The 21295-nt window shown below is 42.8% G+C and overlaps 1 protein-coding gene across 6 annotated transcripts in view; it reads left to right on the top strand.

Annotated features, from left to right (window-relative positions):
- The window catches only part of GALNT18 (polypeptide N-acetylgalactosaminyltransferase 18), a 390932-nt gene that overhangs the window by 302992 nt on the left and 66645 nt on the right, over nucleotides 1-21295 (top strand). Inside the window, exon 10 of one of the 6 annotated variants that reach the window (XM_077114001.1) lies at nucleotides 340-7764. The exons of 4 other annotated variants lie outside the window; for them this stretch is intronic. In XM_077114001.1, coding sequence (XP_076970116.1) covers nucleotides 340-414 — 75 coding nt within the window. In that variant the 3' untranslated portion in view covers nucleotides 415-7764. Of the gene's footprint in view, nucleotides 1-327; nucleotides 7765-21295 lie in introns of those variants that run through there. One more of the 6 variants, XM_077114000.1, reaches the window with a different exon arrangement.

Genomic DNA, 21295 nt, shown 5'->3' with positions numbered 1-21295 from the left:
AGGATCTTCTGGGGTGGGGCAGAAGGAAGGGGGAGAAATTTCTAAAGTGGAACATATCCCTCCTTTAAGGGGACTATGGTTAAATCAGGGTCCTGTTTTTGGCAGCCATGCCCCCATCTATAGGGAGGGACCCAAGCTCTCTATTAGCTCCGAGTCTCACAGAATGCTGATTCAAGACCCCCTCAAGCTCTGCCCTTTACTAGATCATGGCTGGGGCCAAAAGTTATAGCAATGGGCCTCCTTTCCAGCTCTTATGACCTTCTCTGGTGGAGAAGAAAGGGAAGCTCCCAGAAAAATAAGTTATCCAAAAAAATTCTGCATCCATAGTTTATGTTTCAGATGCCCAAAGAGGGTGCCAAGACACACCGGCACAAGAAATGGCTTATTCAACAAAGTACAGTGGATGGCAAGTGACCAAGAATCCCGTACACCAACTTGTTCAGAGTTAACATTTTCATAGTTTTTTCACTCCAAAAGAGTATAATGATAAATATATATGCACTTCTGCACACATACTATGAATATTTGTGCAGTTGCAATTCGGTGTTGAAAAAAACTGATACTCTTGGCACATGAATGACTATTATTCTCAAACATAGAAATAGCTGAATTTATACATTGGGACGTGTATTTTACCCTTGTGTAAGAATCCTGAGACTTCCAGATAACTGTCTGTTATGTTCTCTGCACCTCGTCCTTTGTGGATACTGAATTACTGTGACAACACTGGCTGGTCACTTGCAAGTCAGCAGATCACACCATCCCCACACATCACCAGTGTAGTAGCTTATTTTTAACTGTTAGGATGGTGTGACATTTTCTAAATGGTCACTATTTTTATGTAAACATCTTACTGAAATGTATCACATGTACAGAAATTAAACGAATTGTAAGCATAGTGCTTAATGAATTTTCAGAGTGAACGCACGCATGTAACCATCACTCAAGTCAAGAAAAAGAACATCATTGGTCTGGTTTTGAATTTTATATAAATAGGATCATACGGTATATACTCTTGCACATTGACTTCTTTCTTTCATCGTTCTGTTGGTGAGATAATTCATGCTATTACGTGTGGTTGTAGTTTGTCCATTTTTATTGTTGTGTAGTATTCTATTTTATGAATGTATCATAATTCATTACCTATTACTGTCAGACATTTGTATCATTGCCATTTTGGGACTATTATGATAAATGCAGCTACAAACATCTTGTTCATGTCTTTAGGTGCATATATACACTCGCTTCTATATCTAGGAGTAGAATTGCTAAGTCATAGGGTTAATACATGTTCAGCTTGAGTAGATACTGCTAACAGTTTTCCAAACTGGTTGTACTGATTCTCACTCCCACCAGCCGTATATTAGAGTTCCAATTGCTCCATATCCTCACCAATACTTGGTATTGTCTGTCTTTTTAATTGCAGCCATTGTGGTGGGTATAGAGTATATCACATTGTGGTTTTAATTTGCATTTCTCTGATTAATGTGATTTCAGCCCAAAGCATATCCATGTTGTTCTTGAGTATGGACTACAGTGACCAGTCACAAGAAAGTTGGCCTTTTTGTAAATTCCCTCTCTGCTTTACAGTAATTTATAATTCACAATAGGTGAATTTGCTTTTAACAAACCTAAGTGGAGCTCTGCAACCATTAGACAAATGTCAGGCATTTCCTCTTTGGGATGGTGGGTGTCAGCCTGAGCAGAAGTTGCCAGCCGTCCTCCAGCTGCACATGGTTCAATATGGGGCATCCTATATTTTAGCTGAGAGCAAGCATTCTAGATCCATTTTACCTGGGTCCAAGTCCTAGCTTTAACTCCTGAAAGTTGCAAAACATTGGACAGATTTTTTTTTTCTTAAATCCAGGCCTGTTTTCTTATTTGTAAAATGTGGATTAATAATGGTGCATGCCATAAAGGTTGTTTATGGCATAATGGATTAGATACCTGTAAAACAGTTAAAATAGCCCCTGGAACATAGTACATACTCAATAATTGTTAACTATTATCGTTGCTATATTACTATGGTTGCTATTCATTAAGTCTAACTCTTGATCACTATAAAACGTTAAGTTTCAGTCCCAATCCACACAGGACCCACTTGCTTTCACTTCATGTTCCATCTCCCTTGAGTTCCTGCCTGATCAAAACCTACCTGTAGGCTTTGGGACATCTATCAGTTGCCATGACGACAAAAATGCTATGGTAGAGGGGAAAGTGCAGTGGACAGGACATCAGGAAGCCTGAGTCCTAGCTTTGGTCTTGCTGCATATATGCAATACCAAACCCTCCGGGCCTTTATTTTGGTTCATTCATTATTTGAGGTGTACTTTTTTTAGTGTAGCACACAAATCCTCATTGTCTAGCTCGATAAATTTTTATAGTTGTATATGATTGTATAATCACCATGCATACACGACAGAGAAGAATGCCGTCACTCCAGCAGGTCCTTCATTTTGCCTCACTACCCTCATCCAAAGCTAATGACTACTCTGGTAGCTATCACCACTGATGAGTTTCATCTGGACTTGACCTTCTAAAATTATAAGGACATAGGTTTTTGGCTCAGTATAAGGAAACTCTTCTCAGTCACTGTCTCAGAGTGACTTCTCCATCATCCAAGGTGTTCAAGCCAAGTTTGGTTGGCTCCAGGGACATGCAAGGATTCCTCTAGTATGTAGACTCTTAAGCAAAAAAATCCCTAATGGTACCCCACCCTGGAATTCTATGACTTTGTAATTCTTTAACTACTTTACTTTAAATCAGTGAGGGTCTACCATATGCTAGATTTGCTGCCCTCATGAAGTTTAGATTCTAATGCTGGAGGTAATTTTGTTGTTAATCCTGATGTCTTCACCACAGCCAGAGCTTGAACTCTTTACTCCCTTGAAAAGTGCATATGTGGCTACATCTGTCCTTTTCCTTGGATTTCAGCCAGCTTTGGTCACCTGTGAAGAAAGGGGAAGAAGAGCCTGAAGGCAGAGCTTGTGGGTCCACCCAGGTCGTGGTGCCAGCTCTCACAGTAGCTTCTTTGTTTTCTTCTTCCAAATTTCTAAGTTTTTCCACTTAGGGTTTTAAAACCAACAAGAACTTACATAGAACAGGTGATGAATGATCCCCAAACCTCAGTGGTATAAACCAAACAGGTTTATTTTGTAAATTCCAAAAAGTAGTACCGTGACTCAAACAAATTAAAATGCATGTGATAACATTTCTTTTACTCGTTAATAAGGGAACCAGTAAGATGGCTAAGCTGGTTCCAAAAGCACTTGAAGAACTGAGTATTTGTAAGCATTTTCTTTAAAAAAAAAAAGTTAGAATAAGCTTGCTAGATTCAATACAAAACTGGTTAATGTCAAATAGGGTAATAAAATTAAAACCTTTAATGTGATCTTTTCTACCCAGGCAAAATTTTCGAAGTTGCCATTTAACTTCAGAGTGTCTGGGTGCTAATCAAAATATAATCATTAAGTCAAACACAGATAAATTCTCTTTGAAAATTAAATACTCTTGGGTGCATCTATTAATGCCCCAGTATGATATTGAAAGGACAAGCCTCCTCCCCACCTCTCCTTTTGCCTTACTTCTAGGTTTTTGGATACTTTTCTTAACAGTTTTTTATTCTTTTGCTGAAGGTCAAGCAACTCTCCAGGCCATGGGTGACTCAGTGGCATTAGCATTAGCAGTCTAACCACGTGGCTGTTCTCCCAAAAGGCAAAGGGGCAACTGGAAGTCTAATTTTCACAGCCTCATCCAGGAAGTAACTCACATAACCTCCTCCCATATTTCATTGGCCAGAGCTAATCCCATGGCCCTCCCTTACTGCCCAGAGCTGAGAAGTTACGGTTTTCTCTGTGTCTAAGAAGGAAGGATATTAAACAGGATTTGGCAGATAAGTCATCTTGTCTCTGCCACAAGAATTTAGATATTCTCTAAACTAGTCCCACCTTAACAAGAAAATAGTATCTGGGGAGGTGAGTTGACTTGCCTGAGGTCACACAGCAAGTTATCAGCAAAGATAGAACAGGAAGGATACTAGTATTTTGACTTCCAACATTTCTTCTAGTATTTTTTTTATTCATTCATCAAACATGCTAATTAGTCTCTCATGAAGTTTCATCTTTTAGAATGTTTTAGTTCCCTTAAGGAACAAATTTGATTTAGTGACAGGAATGGTTTTTGTGACACAGTTTCTAGTGTGGCCAGGCTCTGACCTTAGAAACCCAACAACACCTTGGGCTAGAGAGAAGGGCTGGGTTCATATCTGTGTTTAAACCCTTTAAGAGATTCCACTTAAAGGTTGTGTAAAAAGTTGACTTGGTTATAGCTGTGATTTTTCCAGTTCTCAGAAAGGACCCTGGCTTAGAGAAAGCATAGTATAACTATAATCAAATTAGTGAGGTGAGGCTGCTGGGATGTCTGCTAATTGGTTAATGAGTAAATGTAACCATTTTATTTAAATTGGCAGCAAATTTCAAGCAATTCTCAAAATAGCTGAGAATATTAGCCTTAATTAGTGTAACAGCCTGGAAAATGTCTTCTGATGGGAAAAATATAATAATGGAGTTTCCCCACAGACTCTATTTATTCAATCATTCACTCATTCACTCACTTGTTCATTCATTTGCTCATTCAACAAACATGTAATGAGTTTTATTTTATGCCGAGAGTTGCAAGAAATAAAGGGAGCTTTGCCCAGGTGTCTAACCTGGAGAAGTCACAGTTTGAAGAGAGAAGCAGGCACTTAGATCATTGCAATTCATTTAAAGAAATCTTGCTACCTCTGCACCAAACCACCATCTCATTAGCCCATGAAAGAGAGGAAAAGAGGACAAGACAGGACCTGGGGACTTCTTCTGGTTTTTCTGCCTAAATCTTTAGATTATAATAAAACACGGGGAAAAAATGCTTTTCCTATAGGAAGATAAATTCTTGCTGTAGAAGAAGGAAGATGAAAGGGACTGTAATTCCTTCTACAGTTTCTGAAATATTGAAACTTCCCTGTTTGTGCTTCAGGAAGTAAGTACATTTTTACTAAAGGTATAAAGACTAGTAGTGAGGCAAAAGAACTATTCTATTTTAATATCAAAAAATAACTGCACATTAAATCAAGTAGTGTTTAATAAAAGTAAGAAAAGTATGGCATTGAGAATGGACTTCGTTGCCTTTGCATTTTGGAACTTCCTTATTGTTTTAGAGTTCTCACTTGGCTATACATACATATACACATATAAATGTCAATGTATGTATACGTCTATATATGTATGTATGTATGTGTGCATGTGTATGTATGTGCACAAATACAGAGAAAAAGTCAGAAAAAGGAATGAAAAACCTTGCTTGTCTCCCTGTCTACTAACGAGCCTCAAGAAGCTGCCCATTTGCCCATGGGGCCATAATGAAGCCATCACCCCTTCCCTGCTTGGCAAAGTCCCTGGTGGCAGCAAGGAACATAAAGGGCCTCTCATTCTGTGCTTCCATCTCCACGTCTTTCAAGGGACATGTCAGAGATAATTTACTTTGTGGGCCAAGTGTTTAAATTGCTAATCACTTCTCCGTGACCTTTTGACAAATTTCTCCAGTTCTCTATGATTTTATCTATAAACAAATAAGAGTGTTGTGAGTTTTGAAAAACTTCTCTTAGTTTATTTCTTGGCTGTAATGTCATTAAAGTGTGCCTTCTGTGACTCCCTTGGAGTGTGCCTGCATTGCCCAGGTGCCAACTGATGAGTATTAATGCAGAGCCCTCCCAGGGTTCTGGTTTGGGGGGTGCCACATCCAGTCCTGAAGCATTGGCTGGGCACCTCCAGCTCTGCATTACTCAGGGACTAATCCAGATAGGGTTATTTGGATCTCTTTATTTATTGACCTCTGAATGGTGCCCTCCCACAATTCCGGGGCTGCTGTTCACCTAGGATCCAGAGGGAGTTGGACCTCTGGGGTCATGCAGGGGGCTGGCCCTGCGATGGCCCTGCCCTCTGCCTCCCTCTGAGCAGCCATCCCTCAGCTCCTCCCTGCAACATTTTAGCCTTCACAGTACCGAGGGGTGGTTTGAGAGGGGTAGAGTTTGGCCTTAGAGAGAAACAGGGCAGTGACTGATTCACAATGTAATAGAAAGAACGTGAGCTTGAAGTCAGACAAGGCTGGGATCTAGTCCCAGCCCTGCCCATACCACATGTATGATTTAGGAAAGCAACATAATGTTTCCTAAATCTGAGTTATGTTATCATCTGTGAAATAGTGATGTGCACGTCTCTGAATTAGTGTGAGCGCTCTGATAATCTGTATGTGACGACACATGGCCCAGTGCCTAGAACATGATGGGTCGGTGTCATTACATCAAACCCAAGAGCAGCCTCTCCTAGGATAAGAAGGGGGCATTGAGGCTCAGAAGAGGGGGGCTGGCCCCCAGAAGTCATTCCTCCAGGGACCCCTGGGCTGGAGTTCATTGCTCCATCCTGCAGCCCCTTGAGACATCCGTGGAGAGCAGGTGCCTCATGGACCCTGCCTGGGTCCTGGGTTCTGGAACAGATGGCTCCTGGCAGAGCTTTTACTCTTCCCTGGCAGCGAGGCACTGGGGTTCCAGAAGTCTAGACAGTCCTTTGTGGTGGTGCAGCCGTTCCTCCTGATGTCAGCTGGCCGCTGGCCTGAGTGCTGGCCATGATTTATCTGGACTCCCTTAGTCCCAGTTGCCTTACTTCAAAGGATGGTGACTTTTGGTGATTTATTTGTCTTTCTTCACTCCCTCTTGTGTGCTTCATTGAAATGTAGGTGCTGGAGCTAGAGAAGTCCAGAGCCCCTGGGTGGTCCTGAGCAGAGACGGGCCCTGGACACCTCAGTATAGGTTAGATCAGGATTTTTTTAGCCTTGACATTATTGACATTTGGGGCCAGATAATTCTTTATTGAGGGTGGGGGTGGGCATTGTCCTGTCAACTCTAGGATATTTATCAGCATTGCTGGTTTGTACCCACCAAATGCCCAGTCCTGACAACCCAAATATCTACAGATGTGGCCAAATTGCCCCTAGTTAAGAATTGCTGGGCTAGACCAAGTTGGGAGGCAGAGACCCTTGCTTATGCAGTCAGGATGTAGGATGTGAGACAGCTTAGAAGAGAGCAAGAGCTCAGGGGAGTGGAGGAATGAGCCCCTAGATGCAGAGGTCTCTACCTGGCTTTTATGTAGCACTGGCTGCATGGCTCAGGGGCCAGCCTCGAAGTGAAAGGATCATGAATTTTCTTTTACATTTAAACAGATGTCTCTTCAGCACTGGTTGCCACCTCCCACTCTCCTTTTCCTCCTGCCCTCAAATCAGTAGCCTCTTTTCTTTGCCTGGCCAACTCCTACTCACCCATCAGTCTCCTACTGAAAAATCCCCTCTTCTGAAAAGTCTGTCCTGATCAAGTAGCTGCTCCCCACCCTCAGCCCTGCTCCCTTGGCTCTTTGTGCAGTGCTCCATTCTAGCTCGCCTCAGAGCATGCCATCGCCCTTTGTCTCATTTTCCTGCCTGGCCATACTCCTTTCTGAGTCTGCTCATTGGTAAGTGATGAGCAAATGGATTATTTTTATTGATCCAGCCTGCAGTCTCACTCCTTCCTTACAACCCTACTGAAAGGAAGGGAGCTAACCTACACTGTGCCCCTGTTAAGGCTATTTCAGTCTAAGTCCCAGCTTGGCCTCTATGAGCTGTGTGAGCTGAAACAGGAGACTTCATTTCTCTTTACCTCTAATATTTATAATGTAAAACAAAGCCTTGTTCATAGTAAATGCTACTTAACTATAGGTTAGTATCTTATTATTTATTAATATATCAGATATACCAATATTAATAAATAGTATTAATATTACTTATTGATACGTAATATATATTATATAAAATGTGCTTGGGCACACATGTAATTAGTATGTGTCAGCCTCTGCTAGACCCCTTCCATATCCCATTTCATTTCATCTTAATACCACCTTGCCAGCTTGTCCTCATTTTAAAGATGTAGAGATGCACTCACATTCCCATCCCTAATAGGTGGTGGATGCAGGTCTTTACATCTCCAAAGATGTGCTATTTTCACTACCAGCAGCACTGCCTCCCCGAGATGATGGCTGCCTCCACAGGGCCTTGCCTGGGTGGCCATCACAGGGCCCCTTCCTGGTCACAGCTACCCAAGGAACCCACCTGTGGTTATCTCCAATTCCCAGCCAGACTGGAGCTGGTCCCCCCCCTCTCTGGGTAAGATGAGCTCCCAGCCACTTTCCCATCCTGCCATAGAAAAGCATCTCATTTCCGTTTTTCTTTTGGTGATTATGCACCAAACTACCAACAGGGCCACCCGGCCTGGACACCTCAGCTCAGCATGGAGGGGTACGGATGGATGGCTGAGGCTCACGGATGTTGGTGCTCAGAGTGGCCCTTCTTTTCGTGCTGGGTGATCATGAACTCTGAGCTGCTCCTGCAGCTTCACTGCTAAGAAAAGGAGCCACTCGATTTGTTATTCATGCCGTATGATATGTTCTTCACTTGATGTCCAAACTCCACAATTAGAGTTGTATACAGCGAGTTTCGCATGACTTTTATTAAACTCCCACCGACTGGAAAGAAGCAGCCATTAGTGACACCACTAATGGGCCAGCATTTAGGAAAATGGTTCAGGCTCACTAACCAGAGAGAGGCTGCATCTCTTGCCTCCACCCGCCATCCCTAGGGAACCTTTGCTTCTGAGTCCACTCTGCCCTTGGGGACAAGCGACTGAACCCAGTGTCAGAGATACTGGATTTAGATCCTGGCTTGGCTCCGTGTTCTCTAACAAGTCATCTCACTTCTCTGAGCTGCACCTTCTTGATCAGTGAAATGGAGGTGGTTGCTGTGCTCTAAATGAAGTAGCAAATCCGTGCGTGCTACCACTGGGTCTGGCATAGAACTGAGATCTCTTATACTAATTAGGGCAGTCACTCAACAAACATGTTTTGAGAGCTTGCTAGTCTATCTGAAAATAATAGCTACTACCATGGTGTTAACAGCTTACATTTATTGCTTACTATTTCTAGGCATCTTTCTAAATGTTTTGTATTACCTCATGTAATACTCTCAAAAGCCCTTCGAAGCAGGTTCTGTTATTATCCCCTGGGCTGATTCAAAAGTATTATTATGTACTTTAGAAAAGTCATGTTTTAATCCTGAACCAACCTTGTGGGAACAGCCATTTCTTTTAGTCCTGATTCAATAAGGTAGATTGGAATGTTCTGATTAGATTATCTCCATGGAGATGTAACACACCCAATTATGGATATTAACTTTTGGTTAGATGAAAATATGACTCCACCCATTCCAGGTGGGTATTGATTAGATAACTGGAATCCTTCAAAAGAGGAAACATTTTGGAGAGAGTCAGAAATGACAGAAACAAGAAGCCTCAGAGCTGACAGAAACTTCACAGTAGAGCTGATACAGATGCGGACACGTAGAGAACAGAGACACGATGTCTGAGATACTTGGAGCCCAGCAGACATTGCCATGAGATGTTAAGCAAGTCAGAACCTGGAGAGGCATATGCCAGCCATGGGATGACCCAGCTGACAAAAGGTGTTCCTAACCCATGGTGCCTTCCTTGAATTAAGGTAACCTCTTGTTGGTGCCTTCATTTGAACACTTTCACTTCCTTAGAACTGCAAACTTGTGATTTATTAAACTCCCCTTTTGTAAAAGCCATTCCTTTTCTGGTATACTTCATTCCAGCAGCTAGCAAACTAACACATCCCCCTTCTACAGGGGAGGAAATCGAAGCTCAAGGAAGTTAGGTAACTTGCTTAAGGTCACACAGCTACTGAGTGGTAGAACTCAGGTCGCCTGTCAACTTGAAGCCATGACTCAGTATTGCCTCCCTAGTTGAGTTATGTACATGGCCCCTGCCCTTAGGAAATTCTCTGACAAAAACAAGGCAACAAACCTCCTGTGTGTGACATGAGAAGGCTTGGCACATAGGACACTTGCTGAATGACTAAAAGCTGTGGTGAGAGCACAGGCGAAGCAATCCCAAATTTAGCCAACCACTCAGACATCTAAAGGATCTAAAGGAAAACAGAATAACTTGCAGTTTTCTCCCTTAAAAGACTTATGACAGGTTCCAATAGACTGGGTTAGAGGATATGTGAAAGTAGCACCCAATGAATACTGCCCTTTCTCACCTGCCATGGGCTAGGACATAGGACCTGAGAGTATCAGTTCTCTCCTGGCTCAAGAGGGCTCTCTGCACCTGTTTCCTGTCTTTGGGGTGCCCCATTCCCTAAGGGATTGGAGTAGCCTCTTCCTCTTGGGAGATGTCTAATCTCAGCATTCTGATCTAAAGTATCTTCACCTCTCTTCTCTCCCCTTATCCTTCAGGTCTCAGCCCAAAAGGTCACTTCCTCTGAGCAGGTTTTACAGACCACATTATCTTACATGGTCTCACTTGTTATTTTCTAGTCACTGTACCTTGTCTGATACTTGCCCAGCTCTTAACCCAATTGGCAATTATATATGAATTTGTTTCTTGTTAATGGTCTCTGTCCACCACTAGGCCCTTGAGGTGAGGAGGGATTTTGTTTTGTACTCCAGTGTATCCCTTGTGCCTGTCGTATCGCCTGGCACAGAGTAGGCTCTCAATGTACCTTTGGTTAATAAATGGGTCTGTTAATAAAGTTGCTAAATTAGTTGAATAAATGAAGGCCGAGGCAGGCTTTCTAGCCAAGATCTTCTAGCAGTCATCCCAGATACACCAGCTTTGCCGTTTACTAGCCTAAACCCAAAGCCTGTTGCTGTGTATGTAAAATGGAGATAAAACCATCTATTTCATAAAGGGTTTTTTAGGATTAAGTAGAGAAAATGCCCAGGGTGCTTAGTGCCATGCCTGGCACACAGTAAGCCTGTAATCAATGTATGGAAATTGCCATGATGGTCATTATTAGTCAAGATCTGGCAGGATCTGTACCTTTTCTTTTAGACCCAGTATCTTTCCATGGTGACCTAGAAATGGGAGCTTGAGAGATGTGCCCTCCCCCACTGAGATGGAAGCCAGAGCCTGGCCATTTGTCTTGACAATGGGCCTGTTGCTGTGGGCACAGGCTGGGCAGGAGTGGGGACTCTTCCTTTCATCAAGGCCTCTCCTGCCACCAAGTCTTGCTGGCACACAGAAGCTGGCCTGCCATTCCAATCTGAACCAACCCCCCAGCAAGGGAAAAGATCTCTCATCCAAACATAAACTCCCCAGGCCCCACAAGTTCTCCTATTGGCAGGGCTGTATTCAGTAATACTTCCCCTGGAGCTTCTGAAACTCGCTTCCCTACTCAAGATGGCCTTGAAGAACTGAATCCAGGAGAGCCCAAGGTAAGAACAGCTAGCCAGTGACACAGAATAAGCATTCTATCTATGCGCGAGGCTACTGCTGAATGGCATATGCGAGAGTTTCCTCCCCAAATGTACCTCCTCTTTTATATAATGTGGGATTCCATTTGGAGAAGGAAGTGGAGAGGTTTTCCTAGAGTGGATGTGATTGCTGTGATGTTCCTTGCATAAAATGCAGACTCTCAAAAAGTAGGCTATTTAATTTGCTGTTCATTACTGCTGTTTTTTAGTAAGAGGTCTCTGGCATTTTGGGTGGGGTAGTTCTTCATTGTGTAGGACTATTCTGCTCAATGCGGGATGTTTAACATCCCTGGACCCTGACTATAAGGCATGTCAATATGGGACCAAAACATCCTGATGACTTTCCATAAGTCCCCTGGAGGAGGTGGTACTGCCCCAGTTGGGAACCTCAACAAGAGTATAAATAAATAGGCTCTGGCATTGGGGAAAAGTTGTTGGCATTCAGTGGGGATGTCTGTAAAGTGTTTATATCAGGAGCAGCTTAAAGATATGCTTGTCAATATTAAGAAAGTTCCTAAGAAGATGGGTTCAGATAATATCACTGGCATAAATGGCTTCTTATATTTGATTTTACCAACTAACTCCATTTCCACCACATTGCCTTTTCTCTCAGATGCTTTTCTGAAATCTATTCATTGCTGTGCAATAGACCTACCAAAGTTGAGATTTAGTGGAGTCCTTGAGGTCAGCTCTGTGTTAATATACTGGGAATTAGCAGTGCTAGGCCCTTTAAATCAATCATCAGAGCAGCTTTATTTTTTTCTTACTAAAAAATACACTATTAAATGCAAGGACACGTATGGGAGTGGAGGTTAACTTGGGTAAAGGACAAGCGTAAAAGGAAAATTTCACATTTTTTTCTGCAGAAAAGTAGACTTACTGGTCTTAATTCTTATAGAGCTGGGATACAGAATAGATTTACATTTCAACACTATCTCAAGCATCCTTGAAATATACTAGATTGTTCAAAAGTCACCCAATCATGTTTGTCTCAGTCATTAGAGGTACTTAACAAATACATGCAGAATAAGTCGAGTAAATTAATTAATTGAATACAACTAAAGCTCTTTAAGTGACCACCAAATGGACTGAGCAGGGGTTAACTCCCTCATCCTCTCTCTGGAGGTTTCTAATATGATACTAAGGAAGCATTTCCTCCTCCACAATGCCGGTGCTAATGGTGGAATATCTGGCAAGAGAGCCATGGAAGCAAGTGAGACAATGGAATGAAGGAGTACAGACTCCTTTTCCTCAGAGTTTGCTATGAATAGAAAGAGAGAAAGGAGCTAGCTGTTAGAAGTGATGTGGGCTTGACAGAGGGTATGTACTCTTATTTGCTTTCTAAATAATAGAAAGCAATAAGGGGTCATGTTTTGAAGTTGAGGGAAAGAAGTCAGTAGAGAAGGAAGTTTGATGTATGGAGGGGGTGATAACAAAGCAATAATTCTGGAGGGGAGGGTAGAGAGGGTGGCACGGGTTGGGGTCCAAGTACCATGTGGTGGTTGGTCTTGGACTCCAGAAAAAGAAGTTCTTCCTCTGAGGTCCAAGAACAAGACAGAGGGAGGAGGTTCAGGCAGAACAAGTTTATAGGCTATCTTGCAAATGAAACATGGATCTTAGAGTGGGGATCCTGTTATGTAGGAGAGTAGAGATTTAGAAACTCTCCTGAAGGTAAGGAGTTCACTTGCTGCCCCAGGACCTAAAGAAGGAATACTAAGCAGTATTGAGGGGCGTGGTTGAGGCTGAAGACCATGAGTTTGTGGTGGATCTAATTTTCCCATATCCATGATTTTTCTCTTCAACCAGGGAACAGGTGTGGAGAAGCAAATGAGGATACATAGATGGGTTTGCATGGTCTAGAAGACAGAAAGAATAAGCAAGTGAAGGACTTGAAGAAGTTGGCAAGGGAGCGACTAAAGGAATTTGAGTGTAGGCTTTCTAGGGATTGGAGAGGCCAGGAGGGAGCTGAAAGTATTGAAGGAAAGAAAAAAAAGTCATAGTTTTGAAAGTCTCAGGTTGATGAGCAGGTGTTCTAGTTTGCTAGCTGCTGGAATGCAATATACCAGAAATGGAATGGCTTTTAAAAAGGTGAATTTAATAAGTTGCTAGTTTACAGTTCTAGCTATGAAAATGTCCAGATTAAAGCAAGTCTATAGAAATGTCCAATCTAAGGCATCAGGGAAAGATAACCTTGATTCCAGAAGGCCAATGACATTCAGGGTTTCTCTCTCCACTGGAAAGACACAAGGTGAACATGGCGATGTCTGCTAGCTTTCTCTCCAGGCTTCTTGTTTCATGAAGCTCCCCCAGAGGCATTTTCCTTCTTCATCTCCAAGGTCTCTGGCTGCATGGGCCGTGTGGCTCTGGCTCTCTCATGTCTCTCTCATAAAATGCTTCATCTTTTAAAGGATTCCAGTAAACTAATCAAGCCCCATCTGGAATGGGTGGAATCACATCTCCCTCTAATCCAAGGTTAATACCTGCAATTGGGTGTCACATCTCCATGGAGATAATTTAATTAAGCCCCCAACCCAAAGTGCTAGATAGGGATGAAAAGAAACATCTGCCTGCATATGATGAGATTAGAATTAAACTATGACTTTTCAAGGGTACATAACCCTTTCTACCAGTACAGTAGGTATTAGAGAAGCAAGAGCATGAGCAATTAAGGTTAACAGGCAGTTTGGGAGACCAGTAGGATAAAGTGGGATACAATTTCAGAGGTGAAGCAGTCTGGGGCAATAATATCTAGGGTATGGGTGTGGGAGCTAAAGTGTAAAGCAGCCCTCCCTGGAATTGAGACAAGGGTGTCGGTTGAGTCATTGACTGATACCCTCAAGTGTTGCCCATTTGGGATGTAGAGGAAGCTGTCAGCCTGAAACAAAAGACAGACAGATGTAGCAGATGACCCAGAAAGTACTTGGCTGAGAAGGAAAAAATTGGCAGAGGGAGGTAGGGTCTGATGTGGTGATCCTAAGGAGGAAACTATTTTACACTAGGCTGGAGAGGCTGAGATGTTGAACTGGGGCTAGAGAGAGAGAGAGAGAGAGAAAGAATACCAACTCCACCTCGTGTCCCTAATGAGAGAATCAGCAGATTCAAAAACACACACAAGTAGTAGAAGAGCTATATTTGGTAGTGTGCTGGTTTGAAAGGAAGTATGCCCCTTAGAAAAGCCATGTTTTAATCAAAATATCATTTCATAAAGGTAGAATAATCTCTATTCAATACTGTATGTTTGAAACTGTAATCAGATCATCTCCCTGGATGATGTGATTTAGTCAAGAGTGGTTAAACTGGATTAAGGGACGACATGTCTCCACCCATTTGGGTGGGTCTTGATTGGTTTATTAGAGTCCTATAAAAGAGCATTCCAGCAGCTAGCAGACTAGAACAGGTAGGGACAAGAAAAGTCCTCTTTGGTAGGAAACAACTGTCCTTGAAAGATGCTAGAAGTTTGATATCCAGCTCTGGAAGGCTCAAGGGAAATGTTTAGGAGGTAGAGCACACGAGGGAAGATCAAACCAGGGAAGAAGCACAGAGTACATCAGGGGTGGAGAGGATGAGAAAGCCCCATAATGAAAACAAAAATTAAATCATATGCAGCTACACATTTAACAATGTATCTTTTTTGAAAATAACATATTTTCCTGAAAGTAGATAATTCATCACAAAATGTATGATATTTGAGACTGACACCCAGAAAATCTGTGTTATGTGGCTGCCTTCTCACTATCACTTACATGGTGAGGTTCTCCATGACAGATCAGGAAATGGTGAGTAGAGTAAGACATAGAGACAGAATCATTGCGGATTTTCTGCCAGGAAATCTTAATGATGCATATCCTGCTGGAGTCTTCTGTAGGGAATACCCTGTGGCCAAGAAAAAACAACAACTGTGCCCCATAGGAACTGGGAGTATGAGAGGAAAGGGATAGCAGAATCAGGACCAGGGAGAAGACATCTCCTTTTACTGCAAGAGTCATCACCCTTGGTCCCTGGCTTTTGTGCTCAGGTAAAGCACTGGGCTGTCTGTCCTCATGACAGTTGAGGTCTGTCCCCATCACATCCACTCCAGGACCTCACACTGCATTCAGTGCAGTATCAGAATATCTTTATGGAGCCTCAACTACACCTGAGGAAGGAATCTGAGTCCCACCTGCTATGGAGAAAGAGGACTGGATCATTGTGACCTTGAGAAGTCAGAGAAGCCTTCCTGGAGGAGGATCTATACTTGGACCTAAAACAATAATGTGAGGCTTACAAGCAAAAACAAAACAAGAAGTAGGGACTGCATGTAGAATTCTTTAACTAAGAAGCAGAATTTAGAGATTGAGAAATGGGTTTTGGTTCCAGATGACCTGAGTGTAGATCCCACTCTGCCATTTCCTACCCATTAATTTACCTCTCTCAATTTCTCTTTTCTTTCCTAAAAGTGAAGAAGATTATAACCCCACTTACCCAGGATTATTTCAAGGATTGAATAATAGCATCCCTGGTACATAATGAAAGCTCATTAAATGGCACATACTGTCATTATTATCATTATTTATTTTTTATTTTATCTCTTTCAACCAGATGGGAGAAAAAAAGAAAAATTTAGTAAACACTTATATTCTGAACGAGATACTTTACAAACACACCTGTGAAATATAAGTACCATATTGATATGATTTTCTTACATAGAAAATTACCTCCCTATGTAGTGGCTTACAGCACACCCACTTATTTAGCTCAATACTCTGAGAGTTGGCAATTTGGATTGAGCTTTTCTGGCTGTTTCTCCTGCTGGCTTCCGCTGGGCTCACTCATGATTCTGTGGTCAACTGCTGGTTACCTAGGTGACTACTTCTGGAGGTTGGTTAACTATCAGCTGGAGTGAGGTGGCTACTGGGACATGTGTGTTTCGTCACCCAGTAGGCTAGTCCAGGCTTCTTCATACAATGGCAGTGATGGGGGTTTCTGAGGGCAGCAAGAGAAAGCAACACAAATGAATGAGTGCTTTTCAAGGCTCTGTCACTTTTGCTATGGAAATTACATTGGTCAAAGTCCAGACTCAAGGTGTAGAGAAATGGAATCTACTTCTCGATGAGAGGAGCTGCAAAGTGGTGTGCATGCAACGATGGGAAGAATCTGTGGCCATTTTTAGAATGCATCACAATGTCCTCTCATGTTCATTCTGTATCATTTCATTCACTCATTCATTAATTCATTCATTCATTTGTTTACACATCAATTCAAAAATACTTAAGCACCAATGCCATACCTTTATTTTATATCTTATGGTGTGACAAGGAAAGGAATCCTCAGAAGAATGGCCTCAGTTTCATAATACTTTCTCTGCCATAGTGCAACTGGCATTGCCACCTGGGCTGAACCACACAGTAAAGAGATGAGCTGGAGCTTTTTTTTCCCAGTAATGCAGACTGTATTCTTCCCAAGAAAGAGGCAGATGGAGACAGAGATGAAGATGGAGATGGTAGGAGAGCAGCTGAAATAGAGATTTGTATGTGCAGATTAAAATCTGTGGGCCATCATTTCATCCACATGAACTCCATTTTTCTAGGCCAACTTCTTCCCACTGGATATTAAACTGCAGATTTTATCTTTCCAACATCTTCCTGATCACTAACTGAGATTGCTAGTGAGTCCAGACCCCGCATTGACCATATGTTAAAATATCTGTTAAACACACACACATACCCACTCCACACATACACACATACAGTCTCTCTCACTGGAAACATTCCAAATGCTTCTTAATTCAGTGCAGGATCACTGTTGTTATACGTCAGCCTAGGATAGAGCATCCTCATTTCCAATGGGGCCAGGTAAGGGTTAGGCCTGGCACTAGACCATGCCTCAGGAGCAACTGCTAAGAATCTTGACTTGGAGTAAAACCATTTTCTATCCAAGCCATTAATCCACTAGTTTACATGGAGAGTGGAATCCAAGGTACACATCCAAAATTGAGCAGAGAGAAGCTGAAGGGTCTTAATGAGGGACGTGAATAGGCAAAGAAAGTGAGCCTGGATGCATTTCTGAGCTGGAGTTCAAGTGTCTGGAGTAATTTATTAACCTATTCATTTAATCAACTAATATGTTTCGAGTACTTGTTGTGTGTTGAGCAGTGGATGAGATGATGGGGAAACAGTAGTGAACCAGAAAAACATGGTCTTTATCCTCAGGGAATTTGGAATCTTGTAGAGAATGACCAATATTATCTGTCATTACTAACAGCTAATATGGGACAATCAATCTATTTAATTCCCCCGGAAACCCTATGAAGTAAGTACCATTATTATCCCCTGTTTTTACAAGATGGGTAAATTGAGACAATGAGGAGTTAAGTTTCTATGGTTGCACAACTAATGAACAGTGGGAGCAGGGATTTGAATCTGGGCAGTCTGAATATAGAATCGATCCTTCTTGAATCAACCCCCTGTGTACCCCATCCTCCAACCATTAGGTCAATTCCCCTTGGCATACATTTTCAAAGCCCCTTGTACCTTTCATTAAGAGCATACATTGCATTTTGTCATTCTTCTTTTGTGTTTACTTGGTTAGGGGGCATATGAAAATGGTTGTGTCAGTCAGTTCAGGCTTGGTTATGCTTCAGTAACAAATGACTTCAATAATCTCAATGACTTATAATATCAATCATTTCTCAGTCATGCCACATGTCCAATTCATTTCTGACTTAATCTCTTTTTCACAGTACCTTGGCAAAAGTAGCAGATAGTAACAAAGGTGGGTTTTTCATCTAAAGCTCAAGGTCTTTTGCTATGCTAATAATACTAAGTTATGTCAAGCAACTGTTTGGTCAGATGTTTCACCACTATGTTATAGAGGTCACCCCTTTTCCAGCTTCCAGTGGTGGTTTCCTCCCCACCACTTTCTGGCCCCAAAGTCAGTGTCCCATATTTTAGAGTTTGGCAGCATCCCTCAACTAGAGTCCCTCTTCATTACTCAGTTTTAAACTAATGATCTCAAAGTCTCAGTAGTTTATAACACAAGTGCTTATTTCTTGCTCATATTATATCATGGTTCAACTTCAGCTTTGTTTTACTTCACCTTTTTCTGGGGCCAAAGGAGCAGCCCCAATCTGGAGCACTGCCAGTCTAGTAGCAGAAAAAAATGAAAGAGAAGTGGTGAACAACTTAATGGGTCTTAAAGCCTTTCATTGGAAATGGCACCGTCAGTCCTATTCATATTCCATTTGTCAAAGCAAGACATGTGGGAAAGTCCAACATTAATGAGATAGAGATGTATAATAGCTCAGGAGGGAGGGGACTGCTAGCAGGTGCTTCATGGGATGGGGCAGTGAATACTTTGAACAATGAATCAATCTGTTCTCAGGTAGTTAAGAAACATTCATTGATTGTCACAAATTGATGCAAGATTGGTTAGACCATTGGGTTTTGAAAAGAAGAATGCAAAGGAGGTATTCCTCAGTGTTGAGGATATGCTCCACTTTAGCTAATGGTCTGTGGGTGACAGGTGGTAGGCAGGCAAACATGGTTTTGAAGAGCTTTGAACAATACCTTCCAAAATAGGGGCACAATGGGACTCAGTCATCACATATATCACATATCAAGTGGTTGAGATTTCTTAAAGATAGAGATCTTCTTATGGATAAGCTAATGTATTTGTTAATTGGGGGGGGGGGGGTTATTATCAAAAAGAAAAATCACAACAAAAAATTAGGATTGCCCAAGCTATAAACAAAAAGAAAACCTGGGTGTTTCATTTTCATTGACTCAAAGAAGGGTTGGGTGGGAAAACATAGGAACTAGGACAGCTCCAGGGATTTCAGTAATTCATGGATCTTCTCTAGGGAGTTGGCCTAAATGTGTTTTAGCTACAAGGCTGTCTAATTTCTGTATCTCTCCCTCTCAAGTTTCAAATTCCTTGGAGGAAAGACTCTTCTGGGCCCTTTGTAATAACTCCATTCTTGCCAAGAAGAAAGGTAGTAGAACCACAGAATAGACATGGCCATTCGAGGCCTACCTATGGTCAAAGGCATTCTCAGAGAAGATGAGGTCATTGCTAAAGAGGCAGCCACTCCAAGAGGGGTATGCTAGTTTTCTAGAGACTGGTACTGCTGGAGGGCCAAAGCAAGGATGAACTATGCTTTCTCTCTGAAGGTGTCCACTTTCACCAGGATGGTGTCATAGCCTGCAGCAGGTGACAGTGAGAGAAGTTAGAGTGAAGGTATCCAGGGATCTCCAGGCCAGAGGGGGTGTAGCGATTTCTGAGACCACTTGGGCCTGCCTTGCAATGGACACAGATGCCATAACTACTAACACCCTTGAAGCTGGCCTGTCAGACATAGGGTCTCCCCAAATGTCCAGAAAGTCCCAAATACCAGATTTGGTGTTTAAAATGAATCCCCATTGCTGACTGAGATTGTGCTTGGACACGAGTGTAGTGATGAGTTCAGGCTCAGCCTCTAGTACTTATGCTGGGGACTCTGGGCATGAGGGCCACAGGTGGAGCAGAGTCCTGGGTCTACCACTACTTTGGGTGGCATTTTCCTGAGACGAGACTCTCAGCCAATCTGGGATGAAATTCAAGGAACTACTGGTAAGGTGGTAGGAAAACGAGCCAGGGGAGGGAGGGAAGTCAATCAAGAGTGCATGAATGTCATTTCCTCACTTGCTTCCATGTTTGCCCTCTTTGAACTCCCCCTTTCTCCTTGCTCAGTGCAGCTCCCTTCTACTTTCTATATGGATTGCTGCCTGTTCATGAATTGCTCAATAAAGCTGTGAGCTCCTTAAAAAAAAAAAGGTGCATGAATGAACAAGTCAGCAGTGTGGGTCAATGGGGCTCACTGGGATTTCCAGAAGGCCTTATTGACATGTCTCACAATTATCCCAAGAGGCATGGAGGATGGGTTATGTATCCACCAGCTCCCATCCACCCTTGGTTGAGGGGCATTAATCCCTTGGGACTTCCACTCCTGCAACAAGGGAAAGCCCTTGGAGAGAGTTGCAGAGCCTGGCAGATGAAAGCCTGCATTTATAGGAATGGTGAATGCCAAGGGAATGTGGGTGGAGCGCCAACAACATCTGCCATAGCATAAAAAGAGCTAATATGAGATTGTGCTATAAAAACAGGAGTTTTCCAGGAATCACCTGGGTCTCTGTTATCAATCCAGGAAAGACTGAGCCCCAAAGGGAGTTTTGATCAGTGGGAGATGCATTCCATGTCTGATGTGCTCATCTTGAAGGTACCAACGGGCCGGGTACATTTATATGGACTGCCGGTGAGGGCTGTCAGTTCACCTGTCTCATAAGGCCGAGGGCACCCCTACTACCTCCCACCCCTCCTGGTCCCATCCCTGGCCCCGCCTGCTGTGATCTTGCTGTGGCAGCAGCACACATCCTGTCAGCAGCCTGTCTTCCCATCCGTCAGTCACTGGGGCCTGACCCACTGCCCTGACCATCACTGTTGGCCGGGCCTCCTCTGTGATCTCTCCCATGGCAGTTTTTCTGCCTGAAATGGCCTTTGCTTGGAGCTCACATCTGTGTCATTGTGCTCTGCTGGAAAGAGTTACCCAGGATGCCACCTGATGGCAGCCAGGCTGGCCTGGGTGTGGACAGACAGAAAGTGGGGGGAGTGAGGGGAGGGGGGATGGCAGAAAGGCCTTGGCAAAGAACCAAAGAGACAGACACAAGCAGATGAAGCTGCAAGCAGTAAAAGCTGCTGCCTAATCCCCACTGATGTGATTGCCTCATAACTTGGACTTCCTAAGCAGTTCTCAACTTCTCTACTTTTACCCTCCCATATGATAGATAATTTTCAGATACTCATCCACTCCCAGGAGCTCACTCAAGGTTATGTGAACCTCCAGGCTCACTAGCTGTGATTGTATCCCCTTTTCACCCACTCAAGAAAG

Source organism: Tamandua tetradactyla, chromosome 8, assembly GCF_023851605.1.
Source record: "Tamandua tetradactyla isolate mTamTet1 chromosome 8, mTamTet1.pri, whole genome shotgun sequence".
Taxonomy (NCBI): Eukaryota; Metazoa; Chordata; class Mammalia; order Pilosa; family Myrmecophagidae; genus Tamandua; species Tamandua tetradactyla.
Note: the sequence above shows the minus strand (reverse complement) of the source record. Positions and strands in the feature narration are given on the sequence as shown.